General features: G+C 41.4%; 1 protein-coding gene across 8 annotated transcripts in view; it reads right to left on the reverse strand.

Annotated features, from left to right (window-relative positions):
* Positions 1-13,492, reverse strand: part of agtpbp1 (ATP/GTP binding carboxypeptidase 1) — a 330,484-nt gene that overhangs the window by 57,525 nt on the left and 259,467 nt on the right. For all 8 annotated transcript variants that reach the window (XM_041185725.1, XM_041185724.1, XM_041185729.1 and 5 more), the window contains one exon: positions 2,733-2,864. In XM_041185725.1, the coding sequence (XP_041041659.1) occupies positions 2,733-2,864 (132 nt within the window). The remainder of the gene's footprint in view (positions 1-2,732; positions 2,865-13,492) is intronic.

Genomic DNA, 13,492 nt, shown 5'->3' on the forward strand with positions numbered 1-13,492 from the left:
CTTGCTAATTTTATATTGCATGGGTTAGACAAAAAAACTTAAATAAACATTTTTATGTTGTGTGAATAATGTTGTGCATCCCCAATTTTAATTAAAATCTTTTAATTAAGTGAAAAGCTTAAAACATTAATTTCCTCCACCACTAATGCATAGTAACTGCAGTGTGCATCATCTACAAGATGCACTGCAGCAATTCACTAAGGCTCCTCAGGCAGCACCTTCCAAACCCACAACCTCTACATCTCAAAGAACAAGGGCAGCCGATGCTTGGGAATACTGCCACACAACATTATGACTGGAACCATATTATCGTTTCTTCACTGTCACTGTATCAAAATCCTGGAACTCCCTTCATAACAGTACTGTGCGTGTACCTACACCACATGGACTACAGTGGCTCAAGAAGGCAGCTCATCACCAGCTTCTCAAGGGAAATTAGAGATGGGCATTAAATGCTGGCCTTGTCAGAGGCACCCCCACCGTGAAGGAATGAATTAAAAATTGCTGCACCAGTAGAGTGTCAGGTGTGGCTCAGCTGGTAGCACACTCACCTCAGCATCACAAGGTTCTGGATTCAAGTCAGGGCTTGAGCAGAAAAAGCATTGCTGAGGGAGCACTACACTATTGGAGATGCTGTCTTTTGATGAGTCATAAAAGATACCATTACATTATTTTAAAGAACAGCAGGGGCATTATCCTTGGTGTCCTGGCCAATATTTATCCCTCAGTCAACATCACAAAAAAAATTATCAGGTCATTGTCACATTGCTATTTATGGGAGTTTACTCAGTGTAAATTGTTTCATACATTACAACAGTGACTACACTTCATAAAGCACCTCAATGGCTGTAAAGTGCTTTGAGACATTCAGCATTTATGAAAAGTGCCATATAAATGCAAGTCTTTCTTTGACCACTGGTAGCTGTGCCAACAGCTGCTTAAGATCTTGCTCAAGCTCTGTAATTCCCTTCTTAACCCTCTCCATCTCTCTTTTTCTCCTCTTGTCAGATGCTCCTTAAAACCTACCCTCTTTGACCAAGTTTTAAGTCACTTGGCCTAATATCTCCTTATGTGGTGCAGTGTCAAATTTTGTTTGATAACACTCATCTAAAGCACTTAGGGGCTTTTTACTACCTTAAAAGTTGCTATATAAATGCAGGTTGTTGTTCTCAATAAATATGAACTTGTCTGTAAATTGAGAGCACAGGCTTTCCAATTACTTACATACGTTCTATTTGGGCATGGAATTACGAGTCATTATCAATTTTGCAAATTGTTTATAATGCAGGCAGTTTTGTGGCTGCCAATGGCCTGACTATTACTTCTCTTGTTCTATTTCTGGCAGAAGTAGTTTAATCGTTAATAACAGTTAAAAAAAATGCAGATTCCACTTAAGTTACACTGGAAACAGAACTTACGTTTGTGTGTATAAAACAGACAATGGGCTAGATTTAATGCAGCTCGTCACGGTGGGAAACATGGCAACCGGGCCCACTTAATTATGGGAGAGGCCCTGTGTCAGTCTGCCGGTGGTGGCAAAACCTCCGCTGGATTAAATTGGGAGGGTGGAAGGGGCTCACATGGGATTCTCAGCCACTTGTGGCAGCATATCAATTCAGGTCATTATTGAGTCATATAACATTATCCTGCAATTTAGTGATGGCTCTGGGATTAAATGCAGAACACTTGGCTTTCCCACACCCTTGGAAGGCTGCTTCTTGCTATCAGACACTCTATGCCCCATCAAGGTATCCAGCATCAGGCTGGGGTTGGGGGGGGGTGGTGGTGCTGAAACTCTGGATCCAGCCATGATCCTCTGACCTCCTGGCATCCCCCCCTCCCTCCCCCCCCAAACCATGCAATCCCTATCCTGCCTTCACTCACCTTTGGCCTGGGATCCTACAATGATCCTCAGTCTTTCATGAATGCAGTGCCACCAGCTACAACCGCTCCCTTTGGTGCCAACAGCATGAGGAGCTGTTGGCCTGCGATTGGCTGGCAGCTCTCAGCAGGCAAGACCTCAATCGTGGGGAAGGTCTTACAGTGGCTGCTTGAATGCCTAAAAGGCACTTAATTCCGTCGGGCCTCCCCTAAGGAAGTGACAGTGGTTCCTCACTCCTTCTCTGATTGGTGGGTGAATTTCCCATCAGCCTAACAGAATTCCAGCCTATGTGGGAGAACAAGGTTTCCCTGAGACGGCAGCAGGTAGGCCTTGAGTAGACAGGAAATCAGTATTGGTGTCTGCTTGCCAATTTATACGGATTAGAAACATTCTAGCTTTCAGATAACCTGTTGTGAAGGATCTAAACAACATAGAAGTTATTCAAACACAATTGATTCATGTACTGCCATAAACATATTACACGTACTGTGCCATCTATTGATCCTTAGGACCATAACCATCATTAAGGCAACACAAGTTGCTGTTAGCTACTGGCCCTGGCCCTGAGATATCGAAGGACTGACGACTGTGAAGTGCAGATGATGAATGCAGAAAGAATACATGTGTGCAGAATATAGATAGTTATTAAAAAAAAACACTAAAAAGGATACTATTGCAGCATATTAGTATAATAGTATAACTAAGTGGCCTTTTTTTGGACTGAACAGCCATCTTTAATTAAAGAAACCTTTTAGCTCGAGCTACAGTACTACTATTGCCAATAGATACAATTACTTATCACTGAAAATTTAGCAATGTAACATTTACATTGGATGGAGTGCATACTCACCCTGTATCCAAGATCTTCCTGAAGGTCACAAGAAGAAGCACTAACATCAGTTTGCCACACTGTCTCCTTTATGCTGCACCCATACATGAAGACATTTTTCTTGCGTGAATGACCATGATAATCACAAAAAACCTGCAGAAACAATGTTGGAAAATAAATAGCATGATAGAAAGTTTATAAATAACCTTAAGATAAAAGCAAAAAACTGTGGATGCTGGAAATCTGAAATAACAGAAAATGCTGGGAAAAACTCAGCAAGACTGACAGCATCTGTGGAGAGAGAAACAGAATTAACGTTTCAAGTCCGTATGACTGCTTCAGAGCTCAGCACAAATGTACACTCCCCAAGAGCCTGTTCTCATTTTTAAAATATGTTATATACAATATTAGGTGTCAGAGCTGGTAGGACATTGTCTCTAGAATAAGTCACCTTAAATGTAACCATTTTTATCAATAACTTTACAAGGGAGGCACTCACAAAAGGCCAACTACCACTTTTCAGGCTATCCTCTCACACGATCAGAAGTGGGATGTTCACTGTTGGTGGTTACCATTGACCAGAAATTTAACTGGACTAGCCACATAAATATTGTGGCTACATAAGCAAATCAGAAGCTGGGAATTCTGCAGCGAGTAGCATATTTCTTGACTTCCCAAAGCCTATCCTCTATCCAGAAGGCACAAGTAAGATAAAAACAAAAAAACTACGGATGCTGGAAATCCAAAACAAAAACAGAATTACCTGGAAAAACGCAGCAGGTCTGGCAGCATCGGCAGAGAAGAAAAGAGTTGACGTTTCGAGTCCTCATGACCCAAGTAAGGATGTGATCGAATACTCTCCACTTGACTTCTGGGTAATGCAGTCAGCCTGATTGTCACTCAGTCCACCACCAGCACAGTGTCAGTAATGTGCACTATCTACAAGCTGCACTGCAGCAACTCACCAAGGCTTCTTTGACAGCACCTGATAAACCCACGACTTCTACCAACTAGAAGTCAAGGACAGCAGATGTTTGGGAATACCACCACCTTCAAGTTTCCCTCCAGGTCACACTATCCTGACTTGGAACTATATTGCCATGCCTTGCTGGGCCAAACTCCCTTCCTAATAGAGCTGTGGCTGTACCACATGGACTGCAGTGATTCAAGAAGGTGGCTCATCAGCACTTTCTCAAGGGCAATTAGGGATGGGCAGCAAATGCTGGCTTTGCCAGCAACACCCACATCCCATAACTGAATATATGTATAAAAGCGATATGCAATAAATGTGGCCTCGGAGGTTTCACCCATCTCTCAAGAACAAATGATTTAAAAACAGTGAGCAACATTTTCCCACCATTGGGGCGGAACTGCGGGAGTTGGAGAGCGGGTCTCTGATCGGTGCCCCCAGTTGGGAGCGCACCGCCATTTTACGCGGGTGGGCCAATTAAGGCCCACCCAGTGTGACGTCCACCAAGAAGCACTATGCACTCCATGTGCGGGTCAGGGGGGGTTCCCTCAGCTAGGACTGCGCTCTTTCGTGCATGCGCACGAAAGAATGCACAGATCTCCCTGAGGCAGCTTGCTGCCTCAGAGATCGGCTCTGACTCAAAAGTTGAAATGAAGGTAAAAAAATTTCCCTACCATGTCCCCTCATGTGTCTCTGTCACGAGTTGGGACATGTGCATAACTTTTATTTAAACATTTGATAAAAATTAAAAACCCTCACGTAACCTTATCCCGCCCATGGATGAGGTTTCATGCTTTTTCCGAGGCCTGCCTGGGCTCCCGGCCTGCCCGCCAACCTTAAGGTTGGACACGCAGGTCCATCAATCAGGTTAAGTAGCTTTTTAACGGCCTTAATAGGCCAAACTGAAAATCTAACTGATGTGGGGTGACATCGGGACACACACCCAATGCCTCCCCGTGTCATTTTACGCGTCGGCGAGTGGGCCCCGCATACCAACCGGAAAAACCTACCCAGTGCATATCTAAAAGCTTATTAACTTTTATTAGCATAGATTTCTTTTTCTTCTTTGTCACAAATATATGAGTTCTAATGAGAAGTTTTGAAAATATGTACTGTTGTGCACACTTTTATTTAAAAGCAAACCTGTTGACAAACAGAAGTCCAAAAGGAACTGACTTGTATGTTAGCTAATACCACTATTGATATATAAAATGGTTGTTATACTTACAGTGGGCACAGCAACCCTCTAATATTAATGAAGGGTCATCAACTATACAAATTATAATTGGCAAATTTTCTGTCTTTCCTTCCTCTCCCAATTCCCTCTGCTTCCCTTCCGCCATGCCTTGCCATTTCTACTTCCTCCTTCTCTCCCTTATTCTCTCTTCTGGGGTTATCAACTCTCCAAAATTGGCCTGGAATCTCCAAGAATTAACAAAGACTGTTCTGCAAGACATGTCCGGAAGCAACCGGCAAGATAAAACATGGGGCAGAATTTTGCCCTCTGCAGGCAAGCCCAGCAGCAGTTGCGAAGCCGACTGCTGCCCGCGCTCGGGTCCCAACCGCAATTTCACACTGGCTGGCCAATTAACGGCCAACCAGTTTAAAGTGCGCGCTGCAGCACTCAGCGTTGCAGGGGTGGGGTTGGAAGGAGCGTAAGCACTGAAGTGCATGCAATAAAAGCTCCCTGAGACACAGAGCTGAAGATATTTAACAATAAAAATAAAGATATTTAAAATATTGAAAACATGTCCCCTCATGTGACTTGTCACATGATCTGGGACATGTCAAATAGGAGTGTTAAAAGTTTTTTAAAAAATCACTGGTCAAAATCACATCACGCCCGTGAATGAGGTTTCGCTAAAAATGCAAAGGCCGCTTGACCTTTTCACCTGCCTGCCAGCCGAACGGTTGGATGGGCAGCGAAAAATTTGAACCAATTAATTGATTAAGGGCCTTAATGGGCTGCTTAATTGTGAGCAAGCGCCCTGTGACTCCCGTGATTGCCTGCTGACCGAAATATTGCATGAGTGCGCAATGACGCTGGGACGCTCGCCCGATGTCATCGCGCGTCATCTTACCCTCGTTCGGGTCGGGCGCACACCTGGCCAATGAGAGAAAAATTCTGCCCATCGGATTAATAAAAGGTTTTTATTTACTTTTTTGGACTTTTGTTTATTAGTTATAAAAATATCAGATATGGTTAGAAAAATGATGTTGATTGAATGATTCTCTGCTGCCAATTGGGTAATTATGAGTCTATTCACTTTCCGATTGGCGTAAGAAGGTGGTGGATCATCGGGATGGGCATTTTGGGTAGCAAAGGAGTGAGAGAGCGGGGCAGTTAGAGGCAGGGGCAAGTGTGTTGAAACCTCCAGAAATATATCCAGAGTTGGTAACATTACTCTCTTCCCCCCTCATTTTTCCTTCCTGCCTTTATAGGCCCCTCCTCATTGCAGTGAGTTCTGAAAAAGCACAAAGGGAGAAACTGTTTCCACTAGCAGGAGGATGAGTAACCAAGGACAAAGATTTCAGGTAATTGGCAAAGAAACTAGAGGTAAAACAAGGAGGTTTTTTTTTTAAACCCAGCGAGTTGCTATGATCAGGAACACACTTCCTGAAAAGGTGGTATAAGCAGATTCAATAGCAAGTTTCAAAAGGAAATTGGATATATATTTGAAAAGAAAAGATGTGCAGGGCTATAAGGAAAAAGTGGAGGATTGCGCCTAATTGGGTTCCTCTTTCAAAGAGCTACAAAGGTGCTGTACATTTCTCTGATTCTCCCCAGAAAGAATATTACTGAACCACTTGAGCTTTTTCAAATATCTGACAGCTTTCATGGTTACTTTCTGATGCTAAGCAACAAATCAGCAGGATTTTTTAATTCAACTTGCAGAAGAGAGTTCCAAACTTCTATCAACTTTTGCGTGAAGTAGTATTTCCTAATATCACTCCTTTCCTGTAAGGTTTGGCTCCAATTTTTAGACTATGGGAAAATATTCCCCTCTTTGAAGGGTGGGGGGGAATGCAGGAGCGGGTGCGGGCAGGTGCGCCTCTGATCAGTGACCCCGATTGGGGGGCGTACCGCCATTTCACGTGGGCGGGCCAATTAAGGCCCGCCCAGCGTGAGGTCTGACAGGAAGCACTACGTGCTCCCTGTGCGGGTGGAGGGGGGAATTCCCTCAGCTGGGAGTGCGCTTTTTTGCACGTGCACGGAAGAGCGCACTGATCTCCCTGAGGCTAAGTGCTGCCCCAGGGAGATCGGCTCCGAATTTAAACATGTTAAAGAAACGCTAGCAAAATTTCCGTAACGTATCCCCTCATGTGACACTGTCCTCCAGACACTGTCACATGAGTTGGGACATATCCATCACTTTTACTGAAAGCTTTATTAAATATTTTAAAACCCTCATGAAACCTCATCGCGCCCATGGATGAGGTTTCATACTTTGCCTTAAGCCCTCTAGGGCTCCCTGCCTGGCTGCCAACCCTAAAGTTGGAGGGGCAGGTCCATTAATGATGTCAGTTAGTTTTTAAATGGCCTCAATAGGTCGTTGACTCAGCTGCGCCCCCGCTGACCTGAAAATGGAAATGATGTGGGGTGATGTCGGGAGTTCCGCCTGACATCATCCTGTGTCATTTTACACATCGGTGAGCAGGCCCCGCCCCCGCTCGCCGACCAGAAGATCCTCCCCATGTTCCTTACTCCTAGGCCAGAAATTTGTTTCAGTGCTAAAGTTTTAAATAAAGGTTTTTAACACTTTTAAAACATGTCCCCTCATGTGACACTATCACATGAGCTGGGACATGTCAAAGAATAAATGTATAAATTTTTATTAGATTTTAAAACACTTCATGAAACCTCATCCCACCTGTGGATGATGTTTCATGAAAAACGCGAAGGGTACCTGGGCTCTTCACCTGCCCACCAATCTTAAGGTTGGGCAGGCAGCTCATTAAATTGAATTAATTAGGTTTTAAATGGCCTTAATAGGCCTTTGACAGTTCGGCGGCGCCCGCCAAACTGATAATCTAAATGACTCGGGTGTCCTAATGTCACTGTGCATCGGCGAGCAGGTGCTGCCCCCGCTCGCCGACGGGAAAATTCTTCCCTCAGATTCTCCAAACAGGAGAAATAATTTCTCTATCTACCCTATGTTTTCCCCTTAATATCTTGAAAATGTCAATCGAATCATCCCGCAACCTTCTAAATTCCAGGGAATACAAACCTAGATTATGTAACTCTCTCTTCAAAATTTAACCCTTGGAATCCAGGTATCACTCTGGTAAATATGCACTACATTCCCTCCTGAGGAGTGATAAAGGGAGGAAGGAAAACTGAGGTGGAAGAGAATAAAGTTACCAACTCCAGATATATTTCTAGAGATTTTAACACATTACCCCCTGCCTCCAACTGTCCCAGTCTCATATTCCCACCATTAGTCACCCAACATGCCAATCCTCATGATCCAACTCCCTTTCTTCCTGAGGTGTGGTACCCAGGGTTGCTCATAGGTTTTAAATGGTCTGGTCTAGTCAGGTCTTGTATAGCTGAAGCATATGACTTCTACCCCCATGTATTCTATACCTACTTATTGTATCTGTTCACAACATTTTAATGATGCACATTCCTGAACCCCCAAGTCTCTTTAGGCCTCCACTGTTTCTAGCTTTCCACCATTAAGAAGCACCCTGATTTATCTTTTTAGGCCCAAAGTGAATGACCTCATATTTACCTACATTGAAATCTATTTGCCAGAGATTAAGAGAATGGACAAAACTATCGACAGAATTTTTTTCCTTTGGTGAGTTTTATGAGGGATGTCAATGCTGGAGAGTGGAACAATTGTTTTATTTGCCAAGCAACATTGTGGTTCCTGAAACTAAAGTTACTAACTTAATCTGATTGTTCATGATCATATCACCTTAAAATAAGGCATTACCTTCCAGGTATCGATTAATTTCTACAAACTTAGTCAGTGTTCAATGTAATCCATGTAATCCAGTACCACAATAACACTTTGAATATTTTGTTGCAAAGTTTAATTTAAGTGCATAGATTTTTCTAGTTTGTAATTTGTCTGCATTTCTGATTTAAATAAACAGACTTGTTATTTTATTTTAATTAGAGTACTAAGTCTCAATTATCCATTTCAAAACCATATGGATAATTCTTTTGATTGACTCATAGAAATCAGCAAACTTCATTTCATGACATATGGGCTCCTGACCATCCACAATTATTATTCCATCAGCTGTTTTGGGCTCATTCTTATTCATAAGACTTCATCCAACAACAAATTAATTCACTGATTTGTCTATTGCAATTTCATAATTATCCAAGTTACACGAGGGTTGTGTGAAGACCATGGGAAGTTCCAGAACTGGAATCAACAGCTGCTCAAACCGGTTATGAAGGTCAATATAGAGCAAACTTTTATCATAGGCTTGAAAATAATATTTCTTTGCTTTTTGATTTTTTAGTTGTTAAATGGACAAGAGTCTTGCAAATATTGTTAAACTGAAAATGTTGAAAATAGATGATTAACTGTTCTGGTGTCCTTATCTGGAGGACAGATTTATACCAAAAGGCAAACCAACTAGAGTAGGATTTTGCAAAGCAAAATCAGTGTCCTTTACAGGAACTAATTTATCCATTGTGAAGTTAACATTGCTAATTAAATGGCAGAAAAAGACAACAAAGCTGCGTGGCAGGACCAAAGGGGAACATTTCTTAATTACAAAGAATATGCTCACAAAAATGAATTTGCTAGATCTTTCTGGCTGAAAGATTAGGGCAAAACACTGGCTGCCAGGCATCCATCACTTCCACCCTACCATCCAGTTGTGCGCAAACACAACTAACCCAAAGTGACAAAGATTTCCCTGACTGGTATATGGAAATGCCTAGTTTCTGGTCAATTCTTTAGTGCAATGAAATGCTCTAGAAAATTGAGAGTTTAGCATGTGTGAGTCAGCACAAGTTTCACATGTTTTTGGAATCAGACCGTTGCGCTTCCAAATAAATATTTGCCCATATTACCAACGACAGGCCTACCTGGAATGAACTTGAATGCTATTCAAAGGCAGTAGTCTTAGATTTGTACCGGAAATAGCATTTCTTTACAGCACAATTCAAAGAATCTATAATGGAAGTTCATGTTAACAGATTTTTCAGATCTAACACAGCTTTAATAGTAAAGATAGTGGACAGAATGTTGTTGCCATCTTTCTGCTCTATGACAAACAAAAGCTTTATTAATAATTGCAACAAGAAAATGATCAGACATTAAAAAGAAATGTGAACAAACATCTAACATAATTACAAGGTAAATAACTTACCATAAGATGTATTTAAAATGTCCTGTCCTTTTAAGGTCTTAAAATCTAATTGTTATAAATAAATATTACTCATCACTCCTGAAAATGCAACAATGTTTAACAGATGATAATGTTTTACCTCGATAGGATAGTGGCTTCCTCAATTAAACAGTCAAGATGGATTTTACATTTGGTTACCAGAGATGTCATATCCTGACACAGATACAAAATCATAAAATGCTCAGCTTCACTGAAATGCAGCCTAAACCTGATGAATAAATTCTAATCTGCAAAGTTCCCTCATGAGGCAATTAAACTCTCAGTGATCACATGCAATGTTTCCGTTTGCAATTGGATATTGAGACATGAGCCTGTTAGACCATTAAATACATAGCCTCTGCAGCTGCATACTTGACATATTAAAATATATATTTATGATGACAGAAATATTGCATCACTTGATACACCTTGACCAACCATGGAAAATGTGTTAATCTTGAATTAATATTCTTGCAACTGTTTACACTTCCTGTTGTCACATTGTCCTATTTCCTGTGCCATAATGGCATTACACCTTTAGACAACTAGACCCTGATTCTCGCCTAAAGTGGCCAGTGAGAACAGATGCCTACAGGTCAAATACACAATTTACGTTCTATCCGATTTTACGCTCTACTGACTGACTTCAACATAACTAAAAATCAGGCGGGATGTAAACGTGGAATCCAACATAAATGCGTCCATTTTTGTTCAGGCACATTAGATCAACTAGAGACCCAATGTTAACTCCTTGTAACAATTAATAGTACCTGAAATAATGCTCACATTACTTTGAAAGGGTAACACTAAGGTGTATACTATGAATGCGAGAAATTCGAAGCAAAAATAGAGAATATTGGAAACAGTCAGTAAGTCGAGCAGAACACCTGTGGAGAATGTAACAAGTTGAGAGCAATGCCTGAAATGTTAACGTGTCACATCCGTCTATGGGTGTTGTATCCAAGATGCTGTCTCTAGCATTTTCTGCTTTTGTTACTGTAATGTTGCTCTTTGTTACTTTGGAACAGTAGGTGGCATTGCCATCTTCTGTATGACACCTCCCAGTTGCCCAGCCTTCAAACCCAGAACTCCAACCATGCTTACCTCTCTTGCCCTCCACTTAATCTAATTTTTTTTTTTCCAGCTGTTCCAGACCTACTGTGTCCTGAACATTTCTTTACCACTTTCACAGTAGTCCTGCTTACTATTTAATTTGTTTTGGTTATTAAGCAGATTGTTCACAGATCTCAATAATAAAATATTTATCAAGGAGATGAAATCATAAAAACACAAAAACAAAATGTTGCACATGCTGTAAATCTAAAATAAAATCAGAAAATGCCCAGGATTCCATTTGTTTTATTAACCACTTCCTCAACCTGTCCTGTCACCTTTAATGATTTGTATAAAATATATCCCCAGATCCCTGTTCCTGCATCCACTTGACAATTGTATCCTTTATATTATATTGCTTCTCCTCATTCTTCCTACTTTGCACATCTTCACATTAAATTTCATCTGCCACGTGTCTGCCCATTCCACCAGTCTGTCTAAGTCCTCTTGAAACCTATCACTATCCTCCTCACAGTTCACAATCCTTCCAAGTTTTGTCTCATCTGCAAAATTTTAAATCGTGCTTAGTGTGCCCAGGCCATTAATATAGACTAAAAGAAAAGCAATGGTCCTAAGTACAAACTTCTGGGGAAATCCCACTGTTTTTCAGACTGGAGAAAGGTATACAATCATTCACAACTACAAATACTGCTCCTTTGTTCTTCCTCCGCCCCTCCCCTCTTCCACTGCGTTATAAACTCTTACATTTCTACCTTTCTTCAGCTCTGATGAAAGGTAATCTCAACCTGAAATATTAACTCCACAGATGCTGTGTGACCTATGCTTCTTCAGCAGTTTTTGTTTTCATTAACAGCTACTCTATTTCCTGTAACTCACCCAACTCTATATCCATGTTGCCATTGTACCATTTATTTCATGGGCTTTAATATTTCTGAGAAACATATCATGTGGCACTCTATCAAAAGGTTTTTGAAAGTCCATGCACCCCACATCAAATGCATTACCCTCAAAAACTCTTTCTGTTATCTCATCAAAAAACTCAATGAAGTTAATTAAACACAATTTGCATTTAACAAATCTGAGTGGGCTTTCCTTAATTAACTCACCTTTGTCTGAGTGACTATAAATTTTGTCCTGGATTATGTTTCTAAAACTTTTCAAGAGGTTGAATTGATTGGCCTGTATTTGCTGGGCTTATCCATGCATCCTTTGTTGAACAAGGGTGCAACATTTACAATGCTACAGTCCTCCGGCCCCTCCCCTGTATCTAAGGGGGATTGGAAGATTATGGCCTGCAACAGAAGTGGGATTTACACTCAAGCCTCTAGGGAAGATTGCGACCTGATTGTAGATATTAGACACTGGGCTTTCCTGACTTATTCCTCTGGCTCCTGACGAAGTGGTTGGACTTGCTGATTATTGTATGGGAATCAAATGAGCTGGTAGCTTACAGATAACAGCAATTTAACAACAGAACACTGATTAAGGACGTTATTCGATCCAGATATATTGCGTATGAATATAGGGTAGCAATTGGAGGATTTTAAAGCTCTTCAGGTCTTTGAATTGTTGCTGAAAGTTGAGGTCTGATCAGCTTATGATTTCAGGGTAGCCAGGTTGTATAATTGCTTCCCGTTATCATACTTATACTGTTAATATTAGCTTTAATAAACGTAATCTTTGTACAGAACTTCACCATTCAGACTCTGGTTTTTGCACAGTAGTCACAAGCAGATCAGTCAACCACAGTCAATCATAAACAATTAAACAACTAACTAGGGGAGAAGGCTCCACAAATATCCCCATCCTCAATGATGGGGTAGCCCAGTACGTCACTGCAAAGGACAAGGCTGAAGGATTTGCAACCATCTTCAGTCAGAAAAGCTGATGATCCATCTCAGCCTCCTCTTGAGATCCACTGCATCATAGTGCCAGTCTTCAGCCAATTTGAATCACTCCACATCATATCCATATCATGAAATGGCTGAAAAGACACTGGATAGGCTATGATAGACATTGGAAGACAATGCAAAGGCTTTGAGACTTGACATCATCCTGGCAGTAGTACTTAAGAGTGCTCCAAAACTAGCTGCACTTCTAGAAAAGCTGTAGAGCTACAACATTGGCATCTTTCTAACAATGCGGAAAATTGCCCAAGTACGTCCAGTCCACAAATGCAGGAAAAATCCAATCCAGCTAATTACTACCCCGTCAGTTTATTCATGACCATCAGCAAAGTGGTGGAAGCTGTTGTTAACAGTGCTATCAAGTGGCAGTTACATAGCATTATCCTGCTTATCAATGTTCAGTTGGCTTCTGCCAGAGCCATGTGGCTCCAGGCCTCATTACAGCCTTGGTCCAAACATGGACAAAAGAG

The sequence above is a fragment of the Carcharodon carcharias genome, chromosome 4, assembly GCF_017639515.1.
Source record: "Carcharodon carcharias isolate sCarCar2 chromosome 4, sCarCar2.pri, whole genome shotgun sequence".
Classification (NCBI taxonomy): domain Eukaryota; kingdom Metazoa; phylum Chordata; class Chondrichthyes; order Lamniformes; family Lamnidae; genus Carcharodon; species Carcharodon carcharias.